General features: G+C 36.1%; 1 protein-coding gene across 2 annotated transcripts in view; it reads left to right on the top strand.

The window, feature by feature from the left end:
• Nucleotides 1-18,136, top strand: part of uxs1 (UDP-glucuronate decarboxylase 1) — a 99,563-nt gene that overhangs the window by 43,634 nt on the left and 37,793 nt on the right. For both annotated transcript variants that reach the window (XM_079880865.1, XM_079880864.1), the window contains 3 exons: nt 2,094-2,198; nt 8,002-8,061; nt 12,460-12,581. In XM_079880865.1, coding sequence (XP_079736991.1) covers nt 2,094-2,198; nt 8,002-8,061; nt 12,460-12,581 — 287 coding nt within the window. The remainder of the gene's footprint in view (nt 1-2,093; nt 2,199-8,001; nt 8,062-12,459; nt 12,582-18,136) is intronic.

The raw sequence follows: 18,136 nt of genomic DNA, 5'->3' as shown, positions 1-18,136 counted from the left end.
CTTGTTTTGTTTTCAACTCTTGTTTGATTTGTGCCTGGCACTGAGGCGAAGTTTGCGTGCAACCCTGAAAAGTCTCCCTGTGTTGTGGTTGTAAAGAGACGGTTCTATGTCTAAGTAAACTCAATTCTGGTCAAGATAAAAAAGAAAGAAACAGCAGTCGTGAGCAGGGTGGCCAACTCACTGGCTCCTTTCCTGACCGAGTGCCTGATCAGTGGTTAATTATTGATGCTGGAGTCTTAAGGAAAGACCAATGGTTCACTTCTGTCATGCTCATTGTGAAATGGTGGGATTTTGTGACGTTGTTCTATGGAGGCATGTTAAGGGTGAGTTGTAAGGTAGTGCCGCATGGCTACTGGCCCGGTAGTGGAAACGCAGTTTGATTTTGGCCTTGTGCTTGAGTTACGAGGCTATTGGCCCCACCCGGCACGTTGTTAGCCCTGGCTCACACTGGCCAGACAGTGGAAAAGCAGCTAATGAGCCCTTCTGATAATGGAGCTAGTTGCAGAGTTTGTTCATGTCATTGAGTCTTTAAAAGCTATTCAGGTGTTGATTACATTTTAGTTTAAGGTGACGTAGTTACATTGTGCTTAAATGTAAGATTGAGTAATATGAGAAATATTAATGATGTACTTACTATAGAGTTACTGTTAGGGTTAGAGTTTAGTTTAGAGTTAATTACTTGTAATTATGCATAATTTTATTGTTATTACTAGTAGGCTACACTTAGTAACGTGTAACTACGTCACCTTACAATAAAGTGTTACGAAAGTGTTTTGCTTGCTTGAGGCACTTAAACTTGCAAGTAGAAAGTAAATTAGCAGTTGTCCTCAAGCACAACTTTATATCCCACTTTTTTGTCGATTTGGTTGTTTTTGTTTCAGATGGAAATTCTGAGACTGACTAAGTGACTGTGGCTCTTGGGTTGCCTCTTATATCCTCAAGAAAGACCATTTAGGTAGACCAGGGCCCACATTTTGTTTAATCTCAAACTAATTTTTGTAAAAAATAAAAATAAGTTCACTTTCAAACTTCGACAAAGCTAAAGAGGCTAATGTTTAACTAAATGTGTATTGTCTCATTAAATGTAATGTACAGGATTATCACTAATTATTAATCATTACTTTAATGGCTTTTTAATTCTAAAGTAAACATATTAAAGTATGTGAATACATTAATATGGTACTACACACATGTTATCATAGGCCAGGCTAAAAATTGCAACACTCAGTTTTATAAAGTTTGTAACGCATCTCTCTATTTACCAATGAGTCCTTGGCCTGAAACAGTTTGAAGACTCCTGGGGTTGACCTTAAAGGACTCTTGCACCATTCCTCCATGCCAACTAAACCATAGGACCAGCGTGTCTCTGCTCTTTGATTTTTCATTCCTACTGAGCCTCAATCAGCTACTCTTTTGACTCATCTCCTTCCTCAGCCCTCTAAAACTGATCCCTGCCTTTCGCTATATTTAAGTTGGAGGAGGTTGAATGAGAACTTGTCTGTTTATGTTCTGCATCCATTATATTGACTTGCCTATACCTGGTCTGTTTGACATCAGATTGCATATAGTAGACAGAACATTGACAAATGGTAATGAGAATGACCTTTCTGCTATGTCTGTGTGTGTGCCAAAGGATGATGCATCCAGTTTGAGCTGCAGTAAGCCTTCATTTGTGGCATTGGTCCAATGGCTGAGTACTCATAAGTGTCTCTTGGAAAACAGGAAAAGCACATTTTTTTAAAAAATTGGTTCCTAATTATAGATTCAAATACTGATTAAGATCTTTAGCCACAAAACCCTCTTTAAACAATAATTTGCATTAACAAGACAGCTCATTTGTTTGGGCATATGAACGGGCAGATGGTTACCATCTATTTGGGCTGTTGTTTTGGATTAGCTTTAGGCCATATTCAGTATCTGTAATCATTGTACAGTTGGATGATGTTTATATTGGAATAAATTTAAGTGTGTGTTTGATTTGTATCTGTCCAATCTGTCCTCTGGCAAGAGGATTGGTTCTAAATGGAAAATCACTCAATAAACAGTTCCCCTCTCACTTTTCAACTTCTGTTTTTTTTACCCCTCTTTTTAAGTTGACCAGATATATCATTTGGCCTCGCCTGCATCGCCACCCAACTACATGTACAACCCTATCAAGACACTGAAAACGAATACTATTGGTACTCTCAACATGCTTGGTGAGTATTACCCCAAAATATTTTTTTAAGTTTTTAATGAAATCTGAGAGATTTATGTCCATTCCATTCCACCAAAATGATGTCACTTTAAAATGTCCATGATCCATATCATACGTAATCCATGTGAAATAGAGCTGCTTAATTAAATGCTGAAGAAAATATTTAATTCAGGGTTTTATTCACATATAAACGTGGATCAATGCACATCAAATATCAATCGTACTTGCTAAATGCTCAAGAAATGCTTGTGTGACTTGGGATAACAAACCTCATTGGTTTTTGCAAGTCAAGCAAGCACATTTGAGCTTCCGTTTTCAGTATTTTATGTTCTATGTGTATGTGTGTTGATTAATGTTTAGATGTGAATAAATCTGTTCTTTATATAAAGTGATTGTGCCTCTTATGAAATGAGAAGTTTAAATCAATGTATTACCTTTACAAAGTTATTGTGAACTTTTGAAACGTTGGTGGAATGACATTAGCGGTTTCTGGTTCAAGACCAGCAGGTTTTAGAGGATAGTGCAAAGCCATTTTGTGTGCGTGTGTGTGTGTCATGGAAAAAGGGTATCTGCAATAAGTGACCGAATCAAGGGTCATTTTGTCTGCATAGTAAGAGCTGTTAGCAATTCCAATGGCTGCTGTCATAAGACGTTCACAATTGGCATCCACCATCTGATATGCTGTAAAATCCATGGAAAGATCACGAAAAGACACTTCCAATATTGTTGGTATTACTTGGTAAAAATTAGGCTCTCTCTTATCTTGTGCCTCAAACTGAACAGAAAAATTGAACTCAGCATGATGGACCAGCGCCTTTGCTTTACCATTTTACTTTTGTGTTGTTACATGCTCTTCTACTGTTGCTGATTGGGTCGAATCTTGTACCTCAACTGTCTCATCTGTGATGACCATTCAACAGATCTGGGCCTGTATTCATGAAAAATCTTAGTGCAAATAGTTGCTCCTAGTGACAAAATTCTAAGAAAATACTTAGAAATGTGGGTGTTTCATATTACAATTAAAGAAAAGATCCTTGTAAAGAAAAAAGTATCCTTAATCCTTAAAAGAGGTCTTAAGGTCCAAAATTGTTAGGAGTACGGACAAGGACTTTTAAGAGGCTTAAGAGTTTATTTAGCATTTAGAAAATGGACAAAATGTGAAGAGGGAGAAGAAATGTGTTGCACACAATGCATGTCAGTGAGTTAATTAGACGCTACACATTCGATCGTGCAGGGATCATGTTTGTGATCGATCTTATTAGAGATACACTAACATCTCCGACACAGCGCTGAAATGCCATGCGCGTGTGTGTGAGTTAGGGCTGCACGATTTGGGGAAAATGTCATATTGCGATTATTGAGGTCAATATTGTGATTACGATATAATAAACAAATGGTTTCATGAGTCAACTCGCTTTGTTCTCCAGGAAAATGCACACACGGATTAGTGATAATGCTGAAATGTGTATTTATCAACTCAAACTAGCAACAACAACTAAATGCACAGTGTTTTCAAATTAAAATAATATTTTTTACAAAATGAAATAATGACATCTTTGCATTACTGCAAACTTGTTATTGTCTCAATAGTATAAAATACATAGAACAATAAATAAGAACAAGTATGAAAAGAAAATAATATATTTTGAACATTCTGTCCAGACACAGGGACATTTAAGCAGGATCTGTATTGTGATTGTCAAAACATTTGGTAACTAAACAGATATTTGTTAAGTTTAGTGACAACATGTTACAATGTTTCCCAAATAGGAACTGCAGCTAAAATTGGTCACTTGTTTACACATTTACTATCTTGTACATGGTGAGTGGCACATAGTGCACTATATAGAGGATAGGGAATGATTCAGACAGTGTAAATTTGCTTTCCATTGGGGAGAATGAAGTCTGGTTTCATGTTAGTCACACGAACCGCCGCAGCGAAAAGCGAAAGCACAGAGCGGCTCATATGCACGAGTTGGCGCAGACCAGAAATCGTATCGGATCCATTTGAATTCTGCAGAGAATGCTATTTTTTAAAGCGATATGGTGGAGAAACAGTTAGAGATTAGGAGGAAACTGCAGATTTACCGAACTTAACGACTTTGGACGAGCTGTGATATAAACTAAATGCTTTCAGGTACTGTTTACCAGGTAACAAGGTGTAACAGCCTCTGGCTTTGGTAATCGTATTGTGGGAGTAAAGTCAGTAAATTGCACCAAGTATAAAAACCATTTACTTCAATTTGATCTTTTGCCTGTTATGTTTGAAAAGGTTAGTGTAGCAAGGTTAGATGTTATGGGAAGAAGGAGATGGGAACTGGTGAACAATCAACAGATTTTAATAAATAAATAAACAAATACAAAACTAAAGTCCCTCACGGACAACTGCTGCCACATAAAACAGAAACAAAACATCAAATAAAATCCAGGCCTGGCCTCTCTCGTCCTTCACCGTCGTCGCTCCTCCTTTTATGCTTCCGCTCCTCCGTGAGAGATACGAGACCGATGCGTCGCGCAGATGTCGCTCATCAGCAATCACGCCACCGACCTCGCGCCTCGTCTTGCTCGCCACAGTTAGCCTGTTTTCTATCATCCATTGTACACTTTCTTTGCACTCTTCTATCAGATGTCCACTGTCTGTAAGTAGTAGCCATTAAAGACTATAATGTAGTTTTTTTTTGTTTTTTTTGGGCATAATTATTTCTGTTGACATAAAATGATCTATTTTCCATCTACCTGCAATTACATAAAATTGCTTTTGCAGGTTATTGCCTGGTTATGTCTGTGGAATCTGTTTCACAGAGGTCCAACGGCTGTCATTCATAAAATACTTGTGTGTTTAACCCTTGTGTGGTGTTCATATTTTTGTTATTCAGCCAGTGTTCGTGGGTCTGGTGGACCCGCTGCATTTTTGGGTTTTTAATTCAACATAATCAAACAATTTATGTTAAAATACTCAACAGATGTTTACTTCATCCCAATTACAAGCAATATAAACAGCATTTATGGTTAATATTGTTACCTTTGTTAGATCACATTTAAGAATTGTAACCTTGTGCGGGAACGGCAGGGGTAGAAACAAAACTCACTTTTGCACTCACACTCTTTCACATGCATGCACACACTCACGCACGCACGCACCCACGCACACACACACGCACACACTCACACACACACACACACTTGGATATGTGGTTTATAGGGACTCTCCATAGGCGTAATGGTTTTACAAATGTACAAACTGTATAATCTATCCCCCTACACTAACCCTACCCCTAAACCTACCAATCACAGAAAACTTTTGGCCTTTTTTGAAGTTCAAAAAACACCATTTAGTATGTTTTTAAGCCGTTTGGTTTATGAGGACACAGATGTCCTCATAAACCATGTTTACGTTCTAATACCCAAGTCATTATACACATTTGTGTCCTCATAAACCATATACTATACAAGAACACACACACACACAATAACAGCAAGGCCTGACAGGAGGAGGACAGAGTAAAGGTACACAGGACCTAAATTTTCCACACTTTTATTAGCCCCGGGTCCAGTGGACCCGCACATCCTGTGTGTAATATAAATGTGTAGGGGGGGGGTGTACAGTGTGTGGTCATTGAAAATGTGTTCTGATATATGTTCTTCACAGAAAATGAGCCAAGGCCAATGAGTCTGAGGTTGAAAAAAAAATTAATCGTATCATTTTTCATTTGATAAAAAATGAAAACGGGTCCTACAGACCCGAACACCATACAAGGACTTTTTCTGCCATCTGACTTTTTCTGTTCATTTGCATTTAAAGGGACACACACAAAAAGGTTCAACTTTGACAAGCTATAATAAATGATCTGGGGGGTATTTTGAGCTGAAATTTCACAGACACATTCTGGGGACACCAACGATTTATATTACATCTTGTGAAAAGAGGCATAATATGTCACCTTTAAATCAATCTTTTGATTTTGCCTTAAGCTGCCAGTTAAAGTGTAGTACCTGGGTGCTCAGAAGTGAAAGAAACAGACTGCAGGGTCTTGAAACAGTTTAAACTTGACATGCCATATTAAAAAACCAACCAGCCACATTTTAAAAATAGACAACTAGGACAAATAATAAGGTGGACACATATTAAGATAATGCAACCCAGGCTCATTGGAAATAAGTGACTGGCTATATTTTTCGCAAAACAGCAAAAATATAACAATATATATATTTGGCCATTTTTACTCAGATTGTGAATACAGGGACATATTTTCCATTAATGAAGACTTATTAATTATACACAATTCCTTGCACAGTACTAGGGGTGGTAATCTCTAGGCACCTCACGATTCCATTCGATTGCTATTCAGAGGGCTGCAATGCGATGATAAAACGATTATCGATGCATCTTTTTTTTTCTGTACAGATTTTCTTTTTTCTCCCTGTGTGACTACTTGGTACTTTTAAAAGAAAGTATTTGTAATGATCCATAATGAATTTACTTGCAATATGTTTTATTAATTAAACAAATGGAAGTGATTTGTTTTGATTTGAGTTTGTTCGCTTTGCCTTTTCCGAGTTGGGTAGAAGCTTTTAAGGTTGTCCTGGTTTCCACATCAGCGCTGTTTGTTCTGACATGTGTGGTTTATAACAGAATTCTATGCCAAATTTGAATGCTTCCAATTAGATCTCGCTGCGATATTATTAATTCTGCGGTGAATTCAAACACTTTCTCACTGGATCTCCCAGCGCTGTGTAATAACAGTGTCGCGTGATTGAGATCGGCCCACGAGTAAACCTGTTCTGAACTCGCGCTGCGCTAAAGAGTCTGCACAGCTCAAACGAATAGCAGTTTCGTTTCACTTTCGTTTCGTTTGCCGTTTGATGTTTCACGTATGTAACAGTAGTTGCAGCTCTTATCAATTGGACAATGTGGTGGTCACACACCAGTGCGTAGAGTAAACCCTACTTGCATAAAGTGTGGCTCTTATCCAGGTCCTTTTTCCCTTCAACTTCATAAAGCCAAAGTTACGCTAGATTTTAATGCAGGGTTCCGGTCGGATTTCTCGCTCCACCATCATATGTTGCTGTTATGTGCACAGCTGAACACCACAGACTGTCCAGGCGCCTTTTGCGTTCCGTCAACATTACGTTATCAATTAATATTTAGAAAATCTATTTTTGACATTTGTGATTCGATTCAGATTCGTCCACGTCAGCATCGCGATGCATCTATTAGAATTATTCTAAGAATCGATTTTTTCCCCCACCCCTACACAGTACCATGACCTCAAAACCTTTTAACCATAGTGCGTAAACAAATACATTTTGACGTTTGCGTCACATAACCAGCTCCATACGTTTCAAATGCAATGGAGCATTAACCTTTTAGCTCCACTCACTGAGCATTTCATTTTCATCACTACGTTGAAATTAATTTTGTTAACCAGCTATGTCAGGGAAACATAAGCTTAAATCAAATCTCAAGACATCAGTCTGTAGGTAATCGTTCATATTGTACATCCTTTGCACGTCCTTTTGTAATTTAAATGTTTTTATTTTTTATTTTTCAAAAAAAAGAGAATTTAACACCTCAATTCATACATTAAGCTGTGAAAGAAGTGAATTGTTGAATGTTATTTTTCTCTGGCTGATATCCTGATCAGGATGGTCTTTGCTTTTTCCTTGCAGCCTTTTTCTGATTGATGTCTGGTCTGGTTGTTTCTGACTCACCCAATGGGAGTCACAAATTGATTGATGAGGCAGACTCTGTCTTGTAGATACAATTTAACAACTGGTTTGTTCATGTCTCTCTCTGTCCACAGGATTGGCCAAGCGAGTCGGAGCTCGCCTGCTCCTTGCCTCCACTTCAGAAGTGTATGGAGGTATGTGTACAAATGTCTCCATTCTAATGCTTACAGTGATGGGAAGGGGATAATACATATTAATAATAATAATATATATAATACATATTATATAATAACATATTATTTATATCTCTCATAAACGCACTTACACATCAATTGCTTTTCTCCTATTGTTTTTTTTTTCATTAGATGTTTGTTGTAGAAGTAGTCTGCTGTAGCAGAACAGTGACCTAAAATTTCAGACACAGACAGAACTAAATCTGTGTGAACCTGGTTGTTGGTATCAGAGATCTGTAGTCAAGTTGGTATTAGTTTAGGTATATGCCTTTAGGTATGTGAGTTGAGATCAAAGACTAGAAGAGATAGGGATGAAGTGCTTCAGGCAGTTTGAGAGTGCATGAGTCTGGGAATTGAAAAAATTTTGGTAAATATAGGATTCTATGGCTGTTCTATGTAAAAATAAAGAATCCGATCACAGTTGTGAAGCATGGTGATGATAGAAGTGATGTAGTGGAAGCTGCTTTGAGTTCTTCTTGAATTGTCACAACACGAATAATTTGTCCTAAAAGCAAATATATTATGGCCATGTCAATTAATTAGACAGTTCCCCTTAATTAAGTACTGTACACTGCTGAGAGGTTGTGGCACCTGAAATGGCAAATCTGTTTACCAGATTACCTAATGTGACCCGTCTCACCCACACCTTCTCTGTGTGATCCCACATCTCTTTGAAATGAGTATGTTTACTTTTTTTGAACAACTGAGAGGAAACTGCAATTGATCCTCAGCATTTTGATGGTTGGATAATCAGCTCATTTGGGAATTAGGAATTTCTATCCAAGAGAAAAATTATCAGGTACAATAAAAAGAAATTCTCAAAGAAAGAAATCTCTTTCAACTAATGCTGTTATAACTATTTAGGGCTCCCTGTCAGTTGGTACATTACTATATTAAAGGTTAAAATAAACAAATTTGTATACATTTTAATTGCACAAAGAAGGCAGTTTTTATAATAATTTTGATGACAATTGTTTTTTCTCCAATTATGTTTTTTTTGGCTGTTATAACTGTCATAGGACAGATCTGTCATGCCACAATAAAGAGCGCAAAAGTGGTATTTATTGTTTGAAATTTTTAATAAAACTGAAAAGCTGAGAATGTCTCATATCATAAGTAAATAGGCATCATGTTTTTTCAGGCATCATCTGAAAACATCATAGACTAATAGATTGATTCTTTGGATTTAATCTAAATTGGTTTATCAAAATGAGAATCGATTAAAATTGAGAAATCAATATTTTCAACCCAGCCGTAGTAATTGGTTATGTGCAGTTAATGTTTTGTTTGTTTGTCATGCATATTATTTCTGTTTGCTCTCTTGCTAATGGCATTTATTACATGCAAGAAATAAACCATTATCACTAGAAAGTGACAGTGCCATCAAGTAATTTGTTGTGCTATTGATTGCCTTTAAACTGCTTGAGTTACTATTCATCATGATGGCTGCTTTAAAGGATTGTTTGTTTGAATGTGCAAAAAAATTGATCCTGCTTTCACCCTAGCTATTACCTTTGGCTCAAGCTTTCAAAATCTGCCTTTTTAATGAAATCCAAGAACCACTCTTTTACTCTGAATGGCAAAATTGGTTTGAGAACATAAACATACTTTATTGAGGGAATTATATAATTTGAATCTAAACTATTATAATATTAATTAACTTTACATGTAAAATGATCATTAAAAATAATTTCTTCTCACCAGAGTAAATGATCGACCAAAATTGGCAACATAATTTCTTAATCTATATAGCTGCATCAATAACTACACCTGTAATGGCTCCGAAACTCAGTGTATTTTGACAGATATAACAATTACCTTTCAGTTTGATCCGGACAAACTTGTTTGCAGTTTTCCCAGTCTTATTTTAGATTATTGCAGTGCTCTGTCCAAGGGTGTTCATTACCAAGCTTGGTTATGGATCACAGCGCTTTTACCACTGGGTTTCTACCAAAGCTGCAGACTGTCCAAATATTATTATTTGTATCTTTGCCCATCATGACATCTCTGTCTAACTGAGTTGCTTTACAACTTTCCTTCTCTTCCTTTTTCCAAGAGACATCCGCATTTAAACACCCCAATAACTGATTAAAAGCTGGCCAATTCGTTCCCAAAATTAGCGGATGTTTGAGGCACGAACTAACCGCCACCTGTACCTTATGTTTTTGACCCCAAGATTGTATAGCCAAAGACATTAGGGGATATCTCACCACATCCCCATGCACACACCTCACCTGAACCATGTAGAGTTTATCCAGTGCCCCAGGCTGAATCAGGCTTTGATGACTGGAGGTTTGGTTACAGCCTGAATTCACCAAATCCTCATAGGCCATCACTAAAGGCCGGTCACTTTCACCCAGGCCCAGTGACCGGAAGCGCTGCCGCTGCCGCTCTGGGCTAAGGCCGACTCGCTGCAGGATGGCTCGCTTCAGATCTTAGTATACGAGGAGGTTCTGGACTGTAAACTGCTGGGTGGATTTCTGGGACTCCCCTGACAGTAATGGGATGAGCACTTGCCACAGTCACGCTTTTGTCCTGGTAACCCTAAGCAGACCATATATAGTTCTGATTTCATGAGTTATCCGTACAGTGAACAGAGATGAATTCCTTTCTACAGCTACCTCTCTTTTGTTCGGCCTACTGTATATTTTCCTGACCAATCTGGTTGGTGCAGCTATTTTCGTACGTGTTTTGTTTTTATCGGGTTTTTTTTTTTTTTTTTTTTTTTTTTTTTTTTTTTTTTACTCTCTGGTGGTGTTCAATTATTTTAAACCGGAATTATTATTTTTATTATTTTTGAATTTTGAAACATTTCTACTTCATCAGAATGGTATGCAACTCAGTGACTTTTGCGGCAGTTTTTATGTGACCACAACATTTTTTTTTTCTTTTTTTTTCTTTTGTGCAATTAATTAATTAAAAAAAAAATCTAAATGATCATAAAAAAAATTAAATTAAAAAAATAGTCACACTTGTGTTGTATAGGTAATTAATGGGAAATACAAAGCAAATATGAAAAAAAGGAGCAATTTGGGTGGGCACAGCAGTGAAGAGTTGATACTCTAAAATTTTATTTTGTTGTTTATTTGAATAGAAAAAAACATAGATTATTACATAAAGAACAATCCGATGCCTGTATCACAGTGTTTATAGCCATGGCTAATTCGCAACACCTGTCCCTAGAAGGGCTTTTAACAGTTAAGATAATAAAGAAGTAAAAAATTTTACAGTGAATACAATAAAATGTCCAGAAACCAGTTAGAACCAATAAAAATAAGTGTAGTAAATAAACACATTCACTCGAACTCACACAGATGCACACCTCACATTCACACAGCTATACATCTCATATGGCATGATCACACTGCTGCTGCTGTATGAACCAGGCTTTTGTTAGTTTTTTTAAAGATGGAGAGTTTAGTTAAAGTCTTTATATTTGTAGGAAGCCAGTTCCACAGATTGGCTCCTTTCACAGAAAAAACATTTTGGGCAAAAGATGTTTTACAAAATGGAACTTTACAGTCTCCACATGTAGCAGCTCTTGTTGATCTGGAGGGTTCCAGCCTGTTCACAAATTTACAAAGTGGCTCAGGTGCAAGTCCAGTCAAACATTTAAAAAACAACATGTCTAAGATTAACAAAATTAACAAAGTTTAAGATTTTATGTTTACTTAAAATGTAACAGTGATGGAATCGAATGTCTAAATATATATATATCCAATTCCACTAATAAAAACAAGTTTTATGTGTTAAATCAAATAAAGAATTGATTTAGAGCTATTTAGGAAACTAGTGGTTACACCCCATGGCATTACAGATGTTTTATATTTTTTTACTCCCACAAGATGACACTAATCTGCCTTCAAAATTTCGATTTTAAAGGCCTTGTCTGTATTTTTACATAAAATACAGTTTTAATGGAAAGTAATAATAAAAAAATATATAATTTTTTAATGGGAAAAAATGGAACATAATTATTGCATAAATATTAATTAGCAATTCTCTTAAAATACAAAATAATAATAATAAAAAAAATACTGAACAAAAATGTATTACATTGATTTTACATAGAATAAAGTTACATTTCAGTTACAAGTGTGACTCCCAACTGAGCAATACCAGAGGGTTAAACATATATCCAGCATACTACTCAAGTTTGCATCATCACAAACATATTTTTAATGAGCAACATTTTGGTCAAAATGTTTTTGTGATGATGCAAACTTGAGAAGTGTGAAGTTTATATTTCAATTTCATCACTTATAGTTCTCCCTCTTGTTTTAAAATTTTAAATATTTGTATTTGATCCATTGGGTGGTGTATCATATATCATATTTCTGTGTTTGTGTCATCTGCTAGACCCAGAGGTGCACCCCCAGAATGAGGAGTACTGGGGTCATGTGAACCCTATTGGTCCCCGGGCCTGTTATGATGAGGGGAAGCGTGTTGCTGAGACGATGTGCTATGCCTACATGAAACAGGTAGGAGTGAAATTGAGGGGGAAAAAAATCATCAGTGATCTTTTTTCTATGACTAAGAAAAGACGATGACGAGACGACACCAAGGTCATTAAACAATGTCTGTGACTATATCAGCATGCAAAGCCTTTGATGAAAAAGGACAAGGCTGAAATGTAGTTAAAAAAAAAAAAACCTTAGCAAAAACTCTTTGTCGACAAAATATTGCAGTTCTACGAGCTTTCAAATTTCGGTTGCCAAATTTTAATTATAGAGTTTAAATCCCCCAATTTTTACTTTTTCTGCCCAATGTTTTACTTAATCATTGCAATCTGGCATCCATGCTCATACACTTTCTCTACACTGTGGAAGCACAGGCGATGATCTGAAAACACAGAAGACATCAACAAACAAACTGGAGTTCAGTGATTCTCATTGGAGATATTCTACTTAATTTACAGTTTCATTCAGTCAGTCTGTGTTTCTTCACGAGCCGCTTGTGCTGTTTGCTGCGACTAAACCTGCGATCATACCTTCTCAGCGGTGAACTGTAATAAATCCAAACACTGAACTATGTTGTTTTCAACTGTGGTTGCTGAATAAATGCACTTACTGCATTTATTCTCTGTGAGAGAGAACAGTCTTTTTTGCTGTTGTTTTATTATAAACATAAAAAAAACCCATTAATGTCATTTGGAATTATTGGAATTACTAGTGCTGGGAGGTATGACCAAAAATCCATATCACTGTATTTTTCAAAATTATACCTGTTTCACTGTATATGATTTTTATTTTATTTTTTTAAATTTCAAGCATGACTGGGTGTTAACCACATTCTGACTGACAGAGATAGGAAATACTGCTGTATATGCCCTATTTTACTGTCACGAGTGAATATTGTAGAAAAAAATCACACTAGTATTAATACAGGTTTGCAAGGCTGTTTACAAAGAGGTGCCAGGCCAGCAGGAGGCGCTTTAGGAGCGACAGAAACAGCGGTTTTCCCCGGCAACGGCTGTACACAAAGCAGCTCATAAACGCTGCTTTATCAGGAAAGATAAAGAAAGATTCAATCGAAATAACATCAAAACTTTTCTAAAGACTGTCAGTTCACTTCAGATACATTCATATAAAAACAGCATTTTGACTTTGAAACATGCAGTGCTCGTGTTTTATTCAACAATGTCAATGCCAACCACAAATAGATTTTCCAAAAGGCTGTGTTGGTATTGTGAACCAATGTATGGGAAACACTGTAATATAATTCGGTAGCTATCAATTATAGTTTAACCTATCCATCTTCACCGTCATGCACCGCGGTGCCCTCACCACAGTGCAACCATGAAAAGCGACTCCTCTCAAACAGTGTCACGTCGCTTTCCGATCGGTGTTAAAGCGACATACACCGGGGTATTGCGATATATTAAAAATTCAACTCATAACAAAAATAAACATCGGTATTCGTTATGAACCAGTATACCGCCCAGCAGAAATTACTATTAGGAATTTCACCCTTTAAATTTTTGACAGAAGTTTCTTGTATTACCAGTTTTAATAATGTAGAGAGTGTGTTAAGTTATGTGATAAACAGCATATAATAAATCAGGAAAGTGGATGATAAACCATGAGTATGGATTGAAATTCTCTTAATTTTTGTTTATAGGTGAAAGTGCAATAATTCTGATGAAATGTAAAAAATTAATTAACATTAATTATCGCTTGTATACTTTTTAACAAAATAATAATTATCAATTGAACCATTATACAGCAGGACTAGAATGTGACATTTTAGTGACTAAAACAGCCAACTAAAACTTGACTAAACAAAAACAGGACATGGTACATTTGACACAGGCTAAGGCTAAATTGACGAAATTAACAGTCACAACTGGATTTCTGCACTTGATTTTTTTTTTCACTCTGCTCCCTGCTAGGTGTATTAATGTAGAGAATTAGCCACCTGGGAGTTTGAGCTGAAAAATGTGCCATCCCATTCCTATTCTAGTCTATTCTGTTCTTTGCTGTCACATTCTTACCCGAGCAGCATACCATAGAAGTAGACGTATTGTGTAAGAGCCAATTACCAGAGGAAGAAGCTAAGAACTTGAAATAATGATACAAGAATTGCAGCTATTTATTGTAGATCAAAAGGCTAGCATTTTGATGCTTGGAGGACTGACTTTGTGTGTGTGATGTACCTTTGGTCCTGGGGGGCCAGGATCACCTCTAGGGCCAGAATCACCTGGGTCACCAAGGGAACCCTATAATGGAGATAACATGTTCATTACCAATTCTAGCTAAATAAGTTCATCAGCTGACTGGGCAGTGACACAACAAGGCAGTTGCCTATGGTCTTGCTAAAAAACTGAATGTAAAGCATACAGTAATGGTGAGCCATTTGCAGCATTTTTTGCTATTGTTATTCAGCAAGCGTTCACATGCACATATTTGTGTGTGAAGTCTTCATATGAATGTTTTCACAAAAAGAAAAATCATGATTCAATGATTATTTTTGTACTAAAATGTCTTCTACATTCACAAACCTAGGAATAAATTCAACAACCTAGCAATAAATTAAAATATATTACATTTGGCCCACCACGCATAATTTATAAATCTTCAATTTTCACAATGTCAACACAAGGTGAGAGCATCAGACTTTTATGGAAGCTTGTTTCCACCACTGAATAAAAAATAAAAATTGTAACTTTTTATATCACAATTTTGACTTTTTTCTCGCAATTGCATGTTCACATCTCGCAATTCTGATATAAATAATATAAATTCACAATTGCTAGTTTTAAAGTCAGAATTGCTAGATATAAACTCACAATTGGAGTTATAAAGTCCGAATTGCGTGTTATAAAGTCAGAATACCATAGTGATTCAGGATAAGACAAAAACACTGTTTGGAGTATGGATACTGACTCATTATTTAAATTTTGCACATTTTGAACAAATAAAAGTTATATAATGTACCTTTAAAATGGATTAGTGTTAGATGCAAAATTAAACTGCCTAATGCTTACATTTAGGGGCTACATCAATTCTTAATTAGGACAAAAGGAAGTCATGCACACCTTGGCATTATCTAATGGTTGATATCTTTGGGCTCTGAGAGACATAGGCAAGATCACAATGATCATCTGGCTCTCTGGTTCTCTGTGACAGCTTCATTTGCTGTCTGTGTCTTCTGGTTGAACATTCTGATATGATTGATTGGCACCACCCTTTGGTGCAGTTGATTTTATCTGTTTTTCTTCACTTGGTGTCACTCTCAGATTGTCTTTATCTCATTCACTGTTCCACCAATCCACATATTGTGGCTCTACATGTCACCACATGAGAAATGCCGCCTCACAAGTTTGATTTGAATATCATCAGTGACATGTGGCATCTGTCAAATGTGGCATCTGACACTGACATCTTTTTAAAAGGAAATTCAGTGACATTTGAGGGGAAACAAGTCTTTGACTGGAGAAAAATAAAAGTAATTTTTCTGTTATTTAAAAATGTCATTTTGTTTGCTTAAAACACAACTTAAAATGATAGTTCACCCAAAAAGGAAAATTGTCATCATTTACTCATTCTCATTTTAAACCTGTATTTCTTTCTTTCTTATGTGTAACATACTCCTGGTCAAAAAATAAATAATAAATACGCCAAGCCAAAAATGGCCAACTATTTTGTGGTCTTTTAATAGTCTTAACCATTTAACCAACACTGGTCAGGAAATTAGAAAGAATTGCACAGGAATAACCTTCCCCAACTTGCAGTCAGCTTTTTACAGCAAGAAGAGTCAGTGTTGTTCCACTCAATGTTAATGGCTTCAAACAGTTAATGAGTAGTTGAAAAATGTCTCCCAGCTCGTTTGAGTTTAATATGAGACCAAATATTAACAATAGGACAAGTGCTGAATTCAGTTTACTTTCATGGCTTATTTCACTTGAACAGTCAAATACACAAATTTGTCAAAAATGCCCATCTTGGTGATTATTCATGCAAACACAGTCAGTTATGTCTAAAGTGTAAGTAAACAGTTTGGTGAAATTATCATTATATTGGATCAATGCTTAAGGTCTTAAAGTGACAGCAGCCTCATATAAGCTTGTCGTTAATGTTAATCAAACAACAAAAGAAAAAACATTATGTGCTACTCTTGACTAAATATTTTTCATTGCTTTATTAAGAATCTGTATATGTAATGCATACAGTGCAGTTCATACTATGCCTTTGCTATGCACTATAGGTTTCAAATCTGTACTCAAAACATCAGCCTAATGGACTTGTTCTCAAGCCACTTCTTGGTTGTCTTCACAGTTTGGACAGGATAATTGTCTTGTTTAAAAATAGCATCTGATTATTCCTCTTAAGATAACAACTTTTTATTTGTGGGAAGCAAGCCATTCTGCAATACTCTCCTGTAATTCAAAGCATTAAATGACTTTTCACCGGGAAGTATCTCACCAATATCAGCAGCTAGTAGTCAAACTTAAGATTAGGTAGACCTACAGTAGAAATGACCCTTCTCATTTCTGCCCACTCCTTCCCCTAGCTATTTCATTTCTGCACTATGGGGTACTATGGATTACTACTACACTCCTCCTTTCTATAATTATCTGTCCATCTTTCTCTTACCCATCTTAACATCTGTGTCTGAGGTGAAATCATTGGGCTGGTGGAAGTGCTTCATCTGTTCCCTGCAATCATTCACGCTCAATTAGACTTACTCTTCAGTCTATTCACTCTTGAAATGATGTGCTTCCTTCCATAGCAGTTGACTTCCCTATTCATCTGATTGCTCTCTTCTTTTCTGACTACAGACAGACTCCGTTCTCCTCTGACCACACATTAACACTCATTTGTGATTGGAGTAAGATTTATAAATGAAATCTCTTACTTTCAAAAGCATACTTATCAAAGTTGTTGTTATGCATACATTGTTTAAATGGATAAATCCGTTCAAATATGTATATAGATACAATATTAATGCTCAGTGGACATGTGGTATGGTAGCGCTACTTATTGCTTATGCTGTTCACTATACACGCTACACGATATTTAAAAACTTGTTAAATAATGTGAAATGTGGTATGTAAGATGATAATGCTTTGAGTGTGTAAATTAAATTTAAATATATTTTACAACTGAAAACAATATAACCAACATATATAAAAGGAGGTCCATGTTTTTTGGTCATGTTTTTATGTTCATTTTCATCACACTGTCAGCAAATGAAAACACAATAAAACCAAAATGGATAGCTTTAATATTCGATCTCTACATGGGTGGGAATTAAACGCCCTTTTCCACTGATTGGTCAACCAAACATAAAACTGTTGATGACAGTAAATTAGTATGTGAAATATGAAAGGTTTTTTTCGTTTTCCTGAAAAAAATAAGAATTCGACTTGATTTTTAGTTTATACATTCAGTGGTAGAATATTAATACACAGCTATGAATATTCAACCTCTGCATGGGCTGGAATAACTAAACAGTAATGCCATCATCAGTCCTTCCTCAGTTCCGTGCAACAATAATAGTCATCCGCTGCTACATTTATAAGGATTCTTAAAGC

Source organism: Squalius cephalus (genome assembly GCF_949319135.1).
Source record: "Squalius cephalus genome assembly, chromosome: 9".
Classification (NCBI taxonomy): Eukaryota; Metazoa; Chordata; class Actinopteri; order Cypriniformes; family Leuciscidae; genus Squalius; species Squalius cephalus.
The sequence above is the reverse complement of the archived record's forward strand: the minus strand, read 5'-3'. Positions and strand labels throughout refer to the sequence as shown.